At 41.6% G+C, this 18,034-nt stretch overlaps 1 protein-coding gene across 1 annotated transcript; it reads left to right on the forward strand.

Moving 5' to 3' along the window:
• Positions 1 to 336: 336 nt before the first annotated feature.
• Positions 337 to 17,583, forward strand: rad23aa (RAD23 homolog A, nucleotide excision repair protein a). Its single transcript, XM_050069375.1, has 9 exons — positions 337 to 599; positions 2,875 to 3,036; positions 4,168 to 4,376; positions 6,269 to 6,312; positions 7,158 to 7,285; positions 8,881 to 8,968; positions 11,120 to 11,250; positions 13,042 to 13,203; positions 13,318 to 17,583. The coding sequence occupies exons 1-9, from the start codon at positions 534 to 536 to the stop codon at positions 13,429 to 13,431; spliced, it is 1,104 nt and encodes a 367-aa protein (XP_049925332.1). The 5' UTR covers positions 337 to 533; the 3' UTR covers positions 13,432 to 17,583.
• The last annotated feature ends 451 nt before the right edge of the window (positions 17,584 to 18,034 follow it).

The following is an 18,034-nucleotide window of genomic DNA, read 5'->3' on the forward strand; positions in this document are numbered from 1 at the left end:
TAGTTCTCCTTTAAATTGCTGCTCTAAGTAGTCATATTCATGTAGCCTATGTATTGCAGATACTCCTTATAGAATCAAATATCTCCACTATCAGTTAAATAAATAAAAGAATTTAATAAATAAGATCTCACTTCTGACTGTATATATTTAGAGATATGTTGACATATTGCAGTTTGACTGTAACTGCACATATATTGATATATTTTACATATTTGTTACCCTGTAATTATTTGCATTATTAATGCATTTATAAGAGAGTAAAACAGAGTTAATGAAGAGACACATCTCACATTGACCCGACTCACCAGTGTCGTCACACAGCACGAGATCTCGTCCCTCTCGGCGGAGCTCTTCTCGCCGCACCACCAACTTGTCACCAAAGATGGCGATTTGCTGAGTGCTCATGGATACACACATTTTTCGGCTTGTCGTTATCTCACCAGAAACGCCAACTTTAGAAACACGTTAACTGCTCAGCGAGCGACTCTTTCTCCGTGTGAAGCACATCTGACTCAGCGTCAGCCGCCGCCGCCATGCAGATCACTCTGAAAACACTGCAGCAGCAGACGATTCAGATTGAGATAGACCCCGAACAAACGGTGAGTGGCTATTAGCTAACCTGCTAACTTTAGCTAACACTGCCAGCTGCCGCAACTATGTTTAAACTTTACGTGGTGACCCAGCAGTGTTATCTGACATATCCAACGAGAGGACGTTTAACGTATCCTCAGCTGAAGGTTACCCGTTAACAGCACGTGTTAGGAGTTTGTCAAACCCTCAAGAAACGGCTGCTAAACAACGCGAAAGCTGACTAGCAAACGTTAGCCAGTTAGCTAGCTGAGGCGTCCGTTAACAAAGTCATCGCGACGCGACTGTTAACGGATTTCTGACCGTTACAAGTTCGTGTCGCGGTTACTTTGCTGCTGTTGCTCTCCGTTAACACCTGATGTGATTCACTGTGTGAGGCTGTAACTTCTGGGACCAGCCCGAGCTTCCCACTACGCTATGATATCTAATGCTAATGCTAATGCTTATGACACTGCTAATTAGCCTCATTGGTAGCATACAGAGGGGCTGGCTAAGTTTGTTAGCATGTTCACATCTTTGGTATGTAGCTAGCAAGGCCAACGTTAAGTCAACATTAGATTGTGTTATCGACACAGGACTAACTTTACCAACACTGGATATCATTCAGATAGTTTATACTTATATCTTATTAACAGTTAGCACTGTCAGGCCGTGTGTGAGACACTGGACCTGAATGGAAACACTTCATATTTGAACTTTACTAACTTCTGCAAGTCAGCTCCGATGCTTCACTCCCTGCTGGTGACAATGTCACTGCTCCATGTACACTGGTATATACTGTAAAGGTGCTTTGCACAGTGTGGAAATAGATCTGTGTCATTGTTATTTGTGTTAACAGACAGATAATCCTAGTGTGGATGTGTAAACTGTAAATATAAAACATTTACAAATACAGTGAAAGACTCACAAAACTATTCTTCAAATCTAAAACATAAAGTGTGTCTCAGTATTATCTGTGTGAGGGGATAGTTTGTGTGCTAATGTGTAACCTGTAAATATAAAACACCTTCCATATATATAAAAAAGGTTTGTAAGGGACTGTCCTTAACTCGTCAGAGGAGGGTGGTGGCTGGGGTGTGACTTCTTTTTTGTTTTTATGTTTATTTATTCTATTTATTTATTTTACCCTCCCTGAAGCTACAAATATTTTTCCTTGAGCCTCCCTGAGAGGCAGGTGGAAAATGCATGACCCTCCCTCCACCATACATTAGTCATTAGATTTTTATAGCTTACCCTTTGGTGTTTGGACGTTAAAGTTGAAGACAAAATCCCGTAGTCTTAGGACTGTTGGAAATTTGAAAATCCAATGGTAATTTCTGTTTCCCCTCCTCTGAGCCAAAATAAAAAACACAAGCCCATCCTCAATGCTCCAAAATTATTTGAAATGCCGGCCTATGGGACTGTTCTTTAGTTATTAGAGGATGGGGGTTTGTTTGTCTGTTTTTATCCTCCCTGAAGCTACAGATATTTTTCCTTGAGCCTCCCTGAGAGACAGGTGGAAAATACATGACCCTCCATTCAGCATGAAGTAGTTAATAGAGTTTTAAAACTCACCCTCTGATGGTTGAAAAGTAAAAGTGTAAAGTTGAAGATGAAATCCTGGAGTTGAAAAATGCGTACAGTTTAGTTTTGGCCCACGTTTTAATTGAGACGTTGAATTAAGTGATTTTGATTAAATGTCATTATTTTAAATTCAGATTTTGTGATACGGCATGTTTTCTGTCAAATCTACAGTGAAATAAATACAAAAAACAACCGTTGTAATGTGTATGCCCCTCCCTTAGGCCAAAATAAAAAACATAAGCCAGTGCTTAAAGAATTATTCGACATGCCTCTCCCTTCTTGCACCACCTCCTCCCCTTTCATAAATAACAAACTTGTAAACTCAGGAAAATATTTTGCAAATATAAAACAGATCTGCGAATACACAAATTAAAAAGCAGGCGTAGAATTGAGGTACACAATTATAAACTGGATTCGAAACTATCTGTTCTAAAGCTGTAAATGTCAGGATGATGTTCACAAATGCTCTTCATTTATTTGAAAATTAAATGTATTTACAGGTATTTTTATATATATTTTTGTGACTTGACGTCTATTTTGTATTTGTGGAAGTCTATCTCCATAGTAGAGTATCAAGGTCTGTAATATACACCCACGGATCAAAGAGGTGAATGAAAGTCTTCCATCTTACAGAGTTCGGATATTAATGCGTAGAAATTAAAGCATTAGGAGATAAGTGTTTTCATGTTGATGGTTATTCATGATTAACATCTTGTTTATCAGGTGAAGGCCTTGAAAGAGAAGATAGAAGCAGAAAGAGGAAAAGACTACTTTCCTGTATCCGGGCAGAAGCTGATATACGCCGGGAAAATCCTGCAAGATGACACACCGATTAAAGAATACAACATCGATGAGAAGAACTTTGTTGTAGTGATGGTTTCCAAGGTGAGATGATGTTGGGGTTTATAGTGCGGTGATGTTTTAACTTCTCAGAGCTGATCTACTTTCAGCATTTACACTGTCGTACTTTGTGTTGGCTGATTTTAATGTCAGACATTTTCACTGTTAGAGGGGAACTATGACCATTTTCAAAATCCATACCTGTTACTCCTGTAGACTAAGACAGTCCAACAATATTAGTAGACATGAACGACTGTCTTCCAAGTCCAAAATCTAGAGAGCTAAAACTTAAACTTCTGATGTCATAGGGTCTAAAGTTTGGAGCTGCTCCATTGACAGTGACTTGGGAAATATGTTCTAGATGACACCTGCCCTTTTTACACAGAGATGGCGCTATAGAGCTGCTAAGAAGTCCCGTCATTATGCTCCCTTTGCATTTTTACACAGAATCAAAAGACGGCAGCATCATTCAGCTTCAGTGAGCTTTTTAGAGATGGCATGCTGGCTTCGCAGAATCAAGAGGCGTGTTGGACATGACATGTAACACAACAGTGTTGGCCTTCAGTGTGACATAAAACATACCTGACGATAGCTCTTTCTAAACAATAACAATCATTTACCATCCCTGTTACATGGCGGCTGATCTTGTTTTCAGCTCGGAGGGTACGGAGATCCTGGACCTAATAGTTTTCCCAATTTTTGGATATTTCTGGCCATTGTTTTTCTTTGAGTTAGCCGACAGCTACTTTTTAAATCTCCTGTGGTGGGTTGCACACATGTCGTCAAAACGTCACACCCGTCCTGCCCCTGGTTTTGTCCTTTTTATGCAGACAATATTTCAGAGCTGTTGCTACCTCCCGTGGCAGCGTAAAGATGAGACCACTCTGTCCCCCCATTCCATGATCGTACCTTATACCTCTGAGTGTATGTGTACATTTCCTGTTTCAGAACTGAGATCACTTCAATAGGATAAACATTCGTTGGTCTCCCATGGAGTGTCTATGGAGCAGCTCCAGACGTCATACCCTATGTTTGAGACTCACTCCTCTGGTTTCTGACAGAGAGCAGCTCATGTTCACTGATACTCATTGAACTCTCAGAGTTCATGGAAATAACATACTGGAGTTCCCCTTAAAGTTGCCCGTCTAACAGCACCTTCTTTTGAACCGGCTAAAGGCTAAACCCGCAGCTGCCGCCTCGCCTCCGGCCTCAGAAGCACCCAAACCCCCCGTACAGGACTCTGGCTCCACGTCAACAGCTGTCCCCGCCACAGCCCCAGCTTCAGCCCCAGCCCCAGCCCCGACCCCCGCAGCTGTCCCCATTCCCTCTGAGGAGGCCAAAGAGGAGCCAAGTGCCGCAGCCACAGAACCACAACAACCAGCCAGGTACGACCCGTCTAAAATACAACATATAATGGTATTAAAACTATTTTAGACATACTGGAGAGAGCTGGGGATCTGTGTCTTTCTATGCTGTTAATTAATGTTAAATTATTGACTTGGCAATCTACTGAATTAAATTGTTGACTGATATTTGATGAATGTGAATTGATACCCAGTGAGGATGAAGATGGATTGTTGGAGTGTGACTTTTGTTTAGTCATTAACCTAACTGGGTAATTACATTTCAAAAACATAATTATATGTTTGAAAGTATTTATAAAAAAAATATTATTATTAGGGAACTTTAAATATTCTATTTAATTTAGCTGTTCTCACTAAATGGTCCAGTTTTCCTGAAGTTCTTAAAAATTGACTTGCATGTCAAATACTGATAAAATATTTGTCAGTGTCACAGTTTGACCCTTCATTTCCTAAAACTTCGTATTTCTTTGACATGATGGGACACAATAATCAAATATGTCTGATATCATTTCTGTGAGTGTGTAATGGTTCGTGTTTTCATCTTGAACCGTACGTTAAAGGACGTTTGGTTTGGTTCGTTGTGTGACGTACGTTTGGTACGCCCTGTGACCCAAACAGAAATTCTGAAGCGGAGTTTTCCCCATAAACTTTTGGCAGCACACTCGTTGCTTCTCATGCTAGTTGGTTTAGCCCGATTACCTGGGTTATATCTGTGGACACACTCCAAACATTTCATCTCAGATGGCATCACCGGAACAGCAGAACAGGACAAAAACACGTGAAGGCGTTCAGGCAGCTTCCTGCTGCACATTCGGACCGTACCAAAGTCATAACAATGCCATGGAGTGTCATCGCTGAGGATATGCTGCCAAACTTGCAGCTGTTTCAAAGCACTGTTGCAGAATTTTTGCACACAATCTTCTACATGTCAGTGTCACGGTGTGTCTTAGCCGGTCTTTGTATTCATATAGTTGCCGTTTTTCTGGTTCATTTCCAGTATTTATGAACATACTTTTTGGCTTTTCCTTGTAGCAATCTTATTTTGTGTTTTTATATTGCTTGTTTTAGAGCTTTGCAAAGAACTGTCTGTAACTTATGTTGCTGCCTGTCTCGGCCAGGACACTCTTGAAAAAGATTTTTAATCTTGAGGTTTTTCTGGTTAAATAGATAAAAATAAAAAATGTTGCGCACGTTGTAGAGAACACTGAATTAAAGCATGTGGTCAAAGTGCTTGAGTGCCCGTACAGTGTGCTGTCACGTGTGAATTTTATTCAGTTCGTTGTGCCTGATTTGTAAACGAGCGCAAGCTGCAGTTCAGGAATTATCAACATGATGGAGAATTACATCACTGACATTTGTGTTACTATTTTTAAGTGCCGTAACTGTTACAGTAAGAGTTATAGCTAATAGAAGTGTACATTTTTCAAAATAAGTAAAAATAAAATGTATATTTTCTGCATTTTTTTCCCCTGCTGTACCAAAATGTACCAAACCATGACCCCAAAAGTTAGGTACAGACTGAACTGTGAATTTGTGTACTGATACACCTCCATACACCTGCCAGTCCTGTATCATTTTTATATGATTTGTAGCCCAAAAGGAAGAGTACAGTTCTCACAGTGTTGTAGAAACACATCTTGAGCTGGACCTGAGATAATGGACTGGCTCCTCCACCCAAAAAGAAAAACAAGAAGTTGACCTATATGCTAAATGCATGGGTTGTGAGGATTCAAAACAGTTCTGACATCCATTTTCTTAAACATCTAAGACAAGTTTTTCATGTCGCAACAGTAAGTATAATGTGACATATTATTGATTGAGTTGTCAGCAGTGTCGACTGCTGTGCTTGTCACTTTGGAATCACAGTAATGTTGTGTCGTCTGATTTCTTCTTCTCACCTCTGTGTTCTGCAGCTCCAGTGGCGGGGGTCAGGGCCTGGATGCCTCCTCAGCGCTCGGTACGTAACCAATGAATCCCCGCCACACTCACATGCTGTGCAGTCGTTGGTATTTTCCCCCTGTGGTTAAACACAGATTGTTCACTTACAGACAGTTCACAGTGTAATGAAAGGGTTAATACCACAGCAGCACATGTGTTGTGTAAAACTGGGGTTATTGTATTTGCTGTGCCAGAAATTGTTGCTGCTGTGAGTCAGGGACTTTACAGGCTGCGCTGCAATACATACTGTTTCTATATTTAGGCTGCGACAACAGTACGCCATCCCTCATTGTGGTGCCACACAGAGCCGAGGGGATTCCTGCACGGTCCACTCATAGGTTATCGCCACACTTAGAGAGACATTAACGGGAGTCCTGCTGTGTTGAGATCATTTATGTGTCATTTTACACATTATTTGTTATATTTGTTATTGTCTGACCTTTAAATAGACGGAGTCATTCCTCAGTGGTGATTCAGACTCAGTAACTGTGTTTCTAAAGTTACATAAACCCTGAAAACAACTGCGGAAATGACAAATAATGATGATTATCAGCGGCGCTGGTCGAGTACCACAGAGGAGAATTACGCGCCTACTGCAAAGCGAGTCTGCGAGTACGTGGTGGCACATTACTGAGATAGATTAGTGAGAAGTGGCGCTCCTCACATGAGGGATGAGGAGAGTTTCCACCCCCGCTGTAAGGTTCAAAATGTTTCAAGCTATTTTTAAACAGGAGGAATAATTAGAAAAGCAGTTTCCTGTTTGTGTTCCTGTTGATCATCAGGCATGAAGGTGTTACTTTGCAAAGACACATTTAAGATACTTAGAGTTAGTAACTTTGTCGTGTGTGTGTGTTGTGTTTTCAGTGACTGGAGCCGAGTACGAGGCCATGCTCACAGAGATCATGTCCATGGGCTACGAAAGGGAGCGAGTGGTGGCGGCACTACGGGCCAGTTTCAACAACCCCCACAGAGCTGTGGAGTACCTCCTCACTGTGAGTCTCTCAGGAACTATATCACATCTGAAAAGCACTGCTGGTTTACAGGGGAACAACGTACATTTTTACAACGCTGATATTATCAAACGCCAAATGAGAGTAGATCTGAGGTCAGTGTTTACTTTGAGTATGTTAACAGACAGTAACCGTCAATCCTGCAAAGTATCTGGGGACGACTTTTTTTATGTTTTATTTTGTTGTGATCAAATTTTTATTGAGTTTCTTTGCAAAGTATTAGTGATAATTCATATACAAAAAGCTGCATCACATCCACATGTGTCCATATATTTCACACATTTTACTGTTATTTAAACTCCAGAAGAAAAAATAAACTGTTGTCTAACCCTCCGCTCCCCACCCTGGCTGGTTTAGGATATCCTGTGATGTCTAAGTCTTGTAAAGAGGGACAAGAGAAGGAAACAAACAAACAAACAAACAAAACACATACAGGGATAAGTAAGATGAGAAAGTGAATAACTACCCAGGTCCTGCGTGTGTGTCTTTGTCTGTCGTTTAGTGTTCCCTCTCTAATTAGGAGGTTTTTGTAGGTCTGTGAACGTCTGATGTTTGAATGGTGACGAGCTGACACAAATAAATGAATATGTGGGAAACCCTAGTAACTAACGTGCCCTGTTTGGTTCGGTTCAGTCAAGCTCAAGGTCATTTGCCCCCTCAGTGCAGTTCGTTTGGGCAGGTGTGAACACACCAAAACAACCGGACCGAGACCTTCTTGAAGAGGTGGTCTCAGTCCGGTTCCAAAGGAACTCTGGTGCGGTTGGTTTGTGGTGAGAAGGTGTTCCGACCTGGATGTGAAGCAACTGCAGTCACATGACACATTGTTTGGGTTAAACATGAGCATGTTACAGTCCTGGAGGATTATTAATGTGCACCTCCTCCTGTACTGCCTTAATATGCACATTCAGCACATCCAATGCATCAAAACATTGTTTTCTAGTTGGAGCCGCGCCTCGTTTTCAAACTGTATGGTTTGACTAAAATGAACAATGACAGCAATATAGTCCACGATGAGCAGCGCTAAAATCAACCTGCGTAGTTGTCCCTCCATTGTGACATTAGAAAGTGTCACATTTATCTTGCAAGTGTACTCTTCTTCAACGTTTGCTTTACTTCCTGGATTTTTCCCGCATGGAAATTCTGACCAATCAAGAGCAGCTTTCTCACACAAGGCATTTGATCTGGTCCTCTTGTAAATGCTGCCGTGAGAACACGAACCAACTCTAGGCAACATGAGTCCCTGATTCAGACCAAAGGAGACGACTCTAGGACAGACAGCAGCTTCAGGAGGCGCGGGACTTTGGATCAGTCAGATCACAGCTGTGAGGAACGTACAGCCCGGTCTTAGCAAATCCTTACAGGTGATCATGATGTTGAGATTCAGGTTTTAAATTTACGATTATTGACTTTCCTGAACTGAGACAAAATCTTGAGGGTCAAATTAAGTGGTTAGTCACCGACTAACATGAACCAAATGATCATTAGCTGACCTCCACGGCCCGACACTGTTCTGATCTGTGTGTTTTGCAGTGAGCAGGGAGTGTGTGTGATTGACGGCTGTATTGTTGTGTTTGCAGGGTATCCCCAGCAGCCCAGTGCAGGAGAGTAATCCCCCGGCGCAGGCCCCCGCGTCCGGACCCACAGAAGCCCCGTCTCTAGCAGAGGGTGAGGCACGCAACTCGCTTTGGTCCAAAAATACACGCAGTCAGTATTTATGTGTCGGTCTCTGCCTGCTGGGTAAAAAATAAAAACCAGGACTGGAGCGGTGTCGATCGCAGCGGATTATTAAACTGCCTCCTTCATCTTAAACAGTATCAGACTCAACTAGTGTCCATGCATCAGATCATTTAGTCATTTACAGATTAACTATATTAATAATTGTCACAGTCTCACCGGCAGGCGATGACTCATCGTATGACTCATCAGTCACAGGATGTTTCTCTCATCTGTAAATTGTTGTTAGACTCATTACTCATCACCGAACCTGAACCTTTGTTTCTTCGCTCTGCGGAGACGTGTCGTTTCTCTCTGAGTGGATGGAGACAGTTTAGCTGCAGTGATTAGTCAATCAAAAGAGAATAATCATTAATATTTTGATATCTATTCATCATTGATGTTATTTTGTAAAGAAAGATGTCAAACATTTGATGGTTTCAGGCTCTAAAATTTAAGAATTTGCATCTTTTCTTTGTCTTTTTTATTGTTAATTTAATATTGAATATATACAAGGAGACATTTAATGATTTATGTAGATGTTTTTTCTTTCTCTGATGTTTTATAGACCAAACCATTAATCAAGAAAATAATAAGCAGATTAAATTAAAGGGGAGCTTGCTCATTACAATAGAGGAGAAAGCTTTTAAGATCTTGTTTATGATGAGAGACGAGTCACAACCACAAGGATTTAAAGTTGCACATCTGAGCGTCAGTGTCAGCTGATCATCTGATGCATGTTTCTGCTTTTGGGAAGTCTGTTGGTGAGATCATCTCATGTAGTGACACACTGAGGTGTGGTTTGTGGTCTCCGTAGTGTCCCCAGTGCAGGTTTTCCCGTCTCATAAAATAGCATAATCACCCCTCTGGTGTCGAACGCAAAGGCTCCGAAATTTGTTGACACTTGGTCGTGCGTCTCGGGTATGAAACAATTTAATCTTTAAGGTTATAATTACAGGACGCAAACACAACATTTGGCCGTATGTTAGGTTTTACTGTTGTTGCCAGGAGGGGTGTAAATCATCAGTTTCATCATGACAGGATATTAATATTGATTATTTGTAGTATCAACAAATTTTGTATTGTTGTCCAAAGTCTGCTGAGATTCAATTTCGATTCGATGTCATTCAGGGGCCTGTGATTGATATGAGATGATATTAAAACTTTTCCCAACAGCCATTTCTTCCTGTATTTTCTCCAAATCCAAAATATTTCCACTCTGCTGATTTATTCCTGAGTAAATAACCTCATCGTCATCGTCTTTCTCTTTGCTGCTTGTCGTCTGCCTGCTACTGTTTGACAGTGAGTCAGACGTTAAAAATTAAAGCCTATTCTAAAGATAATGATACGGATCGATGTTTTCACTTTGCATCAATGATACTGTGTCGTTGATCATTGAATCAATATATCAATCCCGATCATTGGATGGTTACACCTCTAGTTGCCAGGCAGCCTACTTCTCTGGTGACTCTTTCAGCAACACTCTGATTTCTTGCTTATCCTCAGAATACTTTGTTTGCACTCATGTTTTGGAGTGTAATGCAGCGAACAGTGCTTTGAGCATGAACGCCTCTGTGCGTGCTTGTAGCTCGTGCACCATGTACAAAGGCAGGCGCCATGGTGTCTTGCACGGGTATAAACAAAACTTGAGGGTGTACGTCATTTCTGCTGATTGACACATCTGCATTTATACATCCCTGGTCAGTTTCTTCCTACTTAATGTATTTCTGTAGCTGACATGGTATTTTTTAGCTATTTTACAACAGTTAATAACTTGATTATTTACTCGTTCAGCTGCCTACTGTTACTGAGGATCGTTAATGTTGTTTCTGATTTGATGACTTTTCTGAAAAGCAGTGAGTGAATGATGATATTTCAGGTAAGTTGAGCTCTGCTGAAACCACAAGGCATGCTGGTATGAACTGCAAACACACATGTAGCTCAGTCTGACCGTGAGTCTTGAGTTCAGCGTGAAATGGCAGAAAATTAGTATTAACAAAATGATGATGAAGACGTGTGGGCACAGCCAGGTATTAATGCATCTCCATTGTCCATCATGTGACTGATTTATGTCCCCCTCTTACTGATGCTCATCGTCTCCAGGAGAGAACCCACTTGCATTCCTGCGGACTCAGCCTCAGTTCCTGCACATGAGACAGGCCATCCAGCAGAACCCTGCTCTGCTACCAGCTCTGCTCCAACAACTAGGCAGGGAGAACCCTCAGCTTCTACAGGTAACTGCGTCAGGCGGCCCAAATGTAAACTTTGGGAAAAAACATTAGCTTCCAGAAAAGACAGTTTAACCCAACGTAAAGGCCTTCTTTAACTGTGACACATTGATAACTGAAACTACATTAACAGAATGAAAACATATGATACATTCTCTCCCAGTCTGTCGTTGCTTTACTTTTTATTATTGCCTGCAGTTGTTTGAAACATTAAAATGTGAGGAAATAAATAATTATATTCATGTAGCCCACCCTACAGAAAGTCACGCTATAAGGTGTAGGGTTAACGGGACTGATTCTAAAATAATCCAGATTATTTCTGAGTTAACTGCTGTTTCATAATATTTTACATTTAAATTTATGTAAAATACTTTGTCATTAATACGGCCTAAATAATTTTTGTAATCAGAGTACCTCAACAGTGTACTTCACTACAGAAGTGTCTGTAACTGCAAACTCAAAGTACTTTTACCTTCAGACTCAACTCAGCTGAATGACTACGTAATTTAGTGTAAACTTGTCGTGTTGTCACATTAAACTTCAGTTTCATATTCATGAAGAGAAACTCAGTCCTGCTGTGATTAGCTTCATTAGCTGTTGTGTGTTCACATTGCTTAAATAAAATGTCAAATATCACTTTTTGTAACCATACAAATATTAGCTCTGTTAGCCAAACACACTTCAGAACTTTGCTGCTAACGGCTAACAGCTAACTAGCTCTCCTCACAGTGATAACAGCATGAAGACATTGGTTTTAGTCGCTCTGTTTATTTTGTCATTTGCTAAGTGACAGTTAAACATACACACAGAGAAGTCCCTTTCGTCTTCAGGGAATATCTCTGTACCAAACACATTTCTGTCGTCAACATGACGAGGTTAGTCTCAAGCCCTTTGATTTTTGAATTGAAAGGCGCAAATTAATTAGGATTGTATTTGGAACTTTGATGTTGTGCTGGCAGTATGATCATCTTTAAATTAATTTAACCTTTATTTAGAAAGATAATCTCATCAAGACACTAGGGCTGCCACGATTAGTCGACTAATCGATGACTAATCAACTATTAAAATAATCAGTGACTATTTTAGTAGTCGACTAATCGGTTTGAGTCATTTTTCATAGACAACTACTATAAAAGTACCCAAAATACTCTTACTGCAGCTTCTTACGTTCAGATATTGGCAGCTTTACACACTCTCCCGTGACAGTGAACTAAAACCCTTTGGCGTGAGTACGAAACAAGACATTAGATGACGTAATTTTGGGGTTTGGGCGAGACAGACCGACATTTTTCAACATTTTAACACATTTTTCGATGAAATGATTAGTCGACTAATCGAAGAAATAATCGACAGATTAGTCGACAATGGAAATAATCGTTAGTGGCAGCCCTAATAGACACACAGTCGTATTCTCAAGAGACACTTGAAAAAAGTTAGCGGGTCATTGGGCCGAGGTCAGTGTGGAACCATGAAACTCCTCTCGTTAACGTTAGTCTCTGGGTGATGACGCAAGTAAGTATTCACAGTATACGTCATGTTCGCTTCGCAAATGTCATTGTTTAGACGTTAAATTAAAACAAGCTGCACCCGCTGTCTTTTGTGAAGATGAATTAGTACAAGTTAAACTCGTCTGTGCTGCACTGACGCACAGTTTAGTTCCGCCTCTTTTGTTCCATCAACATCATGTTATGAACAAACGATTATTGACATTTGACAAACAGAGCTGCATCTGAGTTTAGTTTTGTTTGTCGGCCTGGTGTCAGATATTAACCCTTACCGCTCTCTTCTCCCCCGCAGCAAATCAGTCAGCATCAGGAGCTGTTCATCCAGATGTTGAACGAGCCGGTGGGAGAGGCAGGAGATGCGCCAGAAGTCGGAGAGATGGGAGCAGCCGGGGAGGAGGGCGCACCTGTCAACTATATCCAGGTTACACCTCAGGAGAAGGAAGCAATCGAAAGGGTGAGTGAAGGATGAATATTGGAAATGTTTGTTCTGTTGTTGAATTAGAAATAAAAAGCTCTCACACCTGTCGTCCTTCCTCCTCCTCTTCCTCCTCTTCATCTGTCCCACCAGTTAAAAGCGTTGGGTTTCCCAGAGGCCCTGGTGATCCAGGCCTACTTTGCCTGCGAGAAGAACGAGAACCTGGCGGCCAACTTTCTCCTCAACCAGGGACTGGAAGACGACTGAGCAGCGCTGCCTTCCTGCTCCTCCCTCCTACCCTCCCCCTCTTCAGCTCAGCATAAAGACTGCACCCCCAACTTACTGTACAGCTACCAACCTCAGCTCAACCCGACAGGAGGGGAGGAGAGGGGAGAGCCAGCAGGGGGGGGCGGGGGGTGCGGGTGGGGGTGGGATGGGAAGGGTCGGGTCGACGGGGTGGGTGGTTAGGTTACAGCGGGGCGACACGTTTAAAGTACACAAAGTGGAGGTTGTGTGCAGGAAGGTCAGACTTGGATCATCGGAGGTCGAGGGCGGACGTATGATAAAATCCACGTGAATTCCAATGGAATGTGTGGGGTTTGTCTAGGGGAGATCTATAATTTGATTTTAGACGCGCTTTGTGACATTAGGGAGGGGGAGGGCGGCAGGGCTGAAGGGGTCTGCGACGAGAGCGTGTGCGCTAGTGTCTGCGTGTGTGAGTACATGTCCGTGTGCCTGTGCAGATGGATGCGATACAGTTAAGCTGAAAAAAACAAAACAGTAATCAATTTGCATTCTCTAAGTTTGTTAATGCTGTAGCTGGATTGTATGGAAGCACATTCTCCTCACTGCACTTCAACATTATCAGTGTGTGTAACTGCTTGTATGTACCTCTGTAAGCCTCATGTACGTACGTCCAAGAATGAAATTTGGCAGAGATAGACTGGAGCGTGCTGCCCTTTGTATGTGTCTGACATGATGTTGCTGGGGTCTGTTTGGGGGGAACAATGGGAACTAAACTGACAAATAACAATCTGGTTATTCTGTTCACTTTGTACCGCCCTCGCCTGTCCTTCCATGGCAGCGTCTGCCTGTTAGGTCGCTCAAAAGTGGAACTGTTTTTGGTGCTAATTAACACTAAACATGAAAATCTCCTTCACAACTTTAACATTAGATTCTCCAACATTCTGATGACGTGTTTTTTAAGATCTTCCACTATTTAAACACACAACAACAACAGAGGGAGAAACTGGAGCAGACACTATGATGGAGTACAGACTCACTCACTGAAATTTGTCAGTTTTAATTGACCCCTCGCTAAGCCCCGCCCCTTTGTGATGGTCCATCGCAGTAAACATGGAGCCCTCACTGTAACTAACTGCACTCCCTGAAGAAATATAATCATATGTTTGGACAAATGAGAGAGTGATGTCAGAGAGAAGCAGACAGAGGGGTCTACAGTCTGTGTTTGAAGGATATATCCAGGATGTCAAACTGACTCAGCAGCAACAACAGGTTAAAAAGACAAAGATAGTTAGAAGCTAAAGCCGAACTATAGGCTACAGATCACAGTGTAAAAGTGAACCACCACATCACTGCTGATCGCCACACAAGACAATGAATATAAAGGGAAACTTTGCTGATATTGAACCAGCATGTGTATACATTCAGTAGGCTATATCTTCAGTAGCTAGCTAGCTAACCCTACACTTTCCAGGGTTTGATTTTGGTTTTGGAACAGGGAAGAAACGTATATCTTTTTCCAACCTCTCCAGGTAACGAGTCTCATTAATACACGACGTGCCCCAGACACAACATTTAGCTCCACATCCACAAAACCAGCCTGGAAATGAAGGAAATCTGAAACAATGGAGCACAGCACAGATTGGCTAGGCTGTGTTTGGGGGCGGGGCTTAGCGAAGGGTCAATTTACCCAAAGAGGGACCTTTCCTCCAGCTCACTAAATGTTTGTCTTTAGTTCGCCAGGTTGACGACACATTTTACAAGTTAACCCAAACGACAGCGCGCCCACACGCTTCAGTTCTAACGTGTTACATGCAAATGTGTGTGTGCAGATAAATGTGTGTACTGCTTGGTGAGGTGGAAACCATCTGCATGAGGTTTTAACATGTGTGAGTGAGTCATCAGGACCATGCAATGATTTATTCTCTTTTTCTTTACGTCAGTTCTTCAGAGGTGGTCACAGAGAATAAACACCTTTATACAGCGATCATACCATGTACTAACATGTCTAGGATGTCTACAGTTTTTTTTCTTTCCTTGTAACATGGCTTCAGACATTCAGAACACTTCAGGGAAAGAACTGGGAACCAGATCCATCGACTTGTAGAGGAAACATACTGTACGTTTATCTTCCCCACCCGGGAACAATTCAATCTGATTGAATCTGAGTTCTAATGAAGCTTAGATTAAATTCTGAATAAAAGAAAATGACACTAAAGGCACTTCCTGTTGTCTAAATCTTCTGGCGCTCTGTGTGCTGCCAGTCGGGAGCAACTTAAAATAAACCTGTACATGCTACAGGCAGGGGGCGGGGCCATAAGATTATGATTTCTGACAGTCAGGTGACTACAAAGAGACGCAAAACAACTTTAATGAGAGCATAGAACTACAAGCACAGAACAACTTTAATGAGATGCAGAAAGATGACAAAGACACAAAGAGATGCAAAGCGAAATAAAGAGGCCCAGGACAACTACAGAGCGACACAGAACAACCTTAATGAGATGCAAAACAACTACAAAAAGATACAGATCGACTTAAAGAGATGCAAAATGGCTTTGAAGAGAGCATAGAACTACAAAGACGCACAGAGCGACTTCAGACGCAAAATGACTCGAGTTTAAAAATATATAGAGATGCAAAACAACTACAGAGCACAGAACAACTACAAAGCTACACAGAACAACTTTAATGAGATGCAACACAACTCCAAAAAGATGCAGACCAACTACAAAGAGGCAGAATGACTACAAAAACAGCATAGAACTACAAAAAAACAGAAATACGTAGACAAAGAATGACTACAATGAGACACAATACAACTACAGAGCTACACAGAACAACTTAAATGAGATGCAAAACAACATCACAAAGAGGCAGAATGACTTTGGAGAGAGTGTAAAACAACCACAGGGCACAGAACAGCTACAAAGCTACACAGAACAACTTAAATGAGATGCAAAATGACTTCAAAGAGATGTGAAACAACTTCAAAGAAGCACAGCGACCACAAAGAGACACAGAACGACTTTAAAGAGACACAAAATGACCCTGAAGAGAGTGTAGCACAACTTCTGAGACACAGCGACTTCAGACGCAGAATGATGAGTGAAGAGATAGGACACAGAACAACTACAAAGAGACGCAAACTGACTTCAAAGCAATGCAAAACAACTTCAAAAAGATGCGAGACAACTCCAAAGATGCAGACTGACTACAAAGAGACGCAGGATGACTTAAAAGACGCAAAATGACTGAAGAGAGCACAGAACAATTGTCATAAGATGCAAAACAACTTCAAAAAGCTGCATAACAACTACAAAGAGACGCAGAATGACTTCAAACAACCAAAATGAATTAGAAAGAGGACGTACAACAACTACAAAGACACAGAGCGACTTCAGACTCAAAATGGCCAGACGTCTTTGATGCATAGACGCAGAACGACTACGAAGCAATGCAAAACAACTTCAGAAAGATGCACGACAACTACAAAGAGACGCAGGATGACTTAAAAGATGCAAAATGACTTTGAAGAGAGCGTAGAACAACCACAGGTAGACACACGATGACTTCAGACGCACAATGACTAGAGTTTAAAAATACATCAAGTACGAATACAAAGAGACGCAAAATGACTTCAGAGATGCGACACAACTACAGAGCACAGAACAATTGTTATAAGATGCAAAACAACTTCAAAAAGTTGCATAACAACTACAAAGAGACGCAGAATGACCTCAAACAACCAAAATGAATTAGAAAGAGAATGTACAACAGCTACAAAGACACAGAGCGACTTCAGACTCAAAATGGTCAGAGCTCTTGAATACATAGATGCAGAACGACTGCGAAGAGACAAAATGACCTCCAAGCTCCACAGAACTTTGAGATGCAAATAAGAAGCACACAGACTACAAAGAGTCGCAAGACAAATTAAAGAGATGCAAAATTATCACAAAGATGCAAAACGACATTGCTGCATCATCTGTAGCCATTTTGAGTCTCTTTGAGTCTCTGCTCCTGTGACGGTGGGGAGGAGGGGTCTGTTACATGTCTGAGTCCAGGGGCCGACTCTTGGTGAAGCAACAAACAGCAGCTTCATATTGACGAAGTTTCATGTAAGAATATTTAAAGTTTTTATTCTGAATAAACAATTAAACTTCTAAAGTACGATTATTGTCCCAGAGCAGACTGTTGATGAGTCCTCACACATTTTATTCTTTTTACAAACGTGCATTGAAAAGTTTTATGTTTTCTCTTAACGTGAAAACAGACGACAGAAACAGGAGAACACGTACGTACATACAGGCTTCATGATACAGACACACAAACAGCTCACATCTAATCCATCACTGTCACACTGACTGAGCGGACGGGCTGATTGATCAGTATCGATCACTGTATCAGGTGAGGATGATGATGGTTGGCCTGGTTGTGTGTGAGGTCAGGTGGGGATGTTTACTGTGGGTCCAACAACAAACAATAACTGTAAAAGAAAATCTGAACATGTCTCCTTGTGTGTGACGACAGTCTGCGCTGTCCTGCAGCATCAACATGATCTTAGCGTGTGCTGCGCTACATTAAATATCAGCCGCCTGTCAGGCCTTCGACTCTGTTTGTCTCC

The sequence above is a fragment of the Epinephelus moara genome, chromosome 18 (genome assembly GCF_006386435.1).
Source record: "Epinephelus moara isolate mb chromosome 18, YSFRI_EMoa_1.0, whole genome shotgun sequence".
Classification (NCBI taxonomy): Eukaryota; Metazoa; Chordata; class Actinopteri; order Perciformes; family Serranidae; genus Epinephelus; species Epinephelus moara.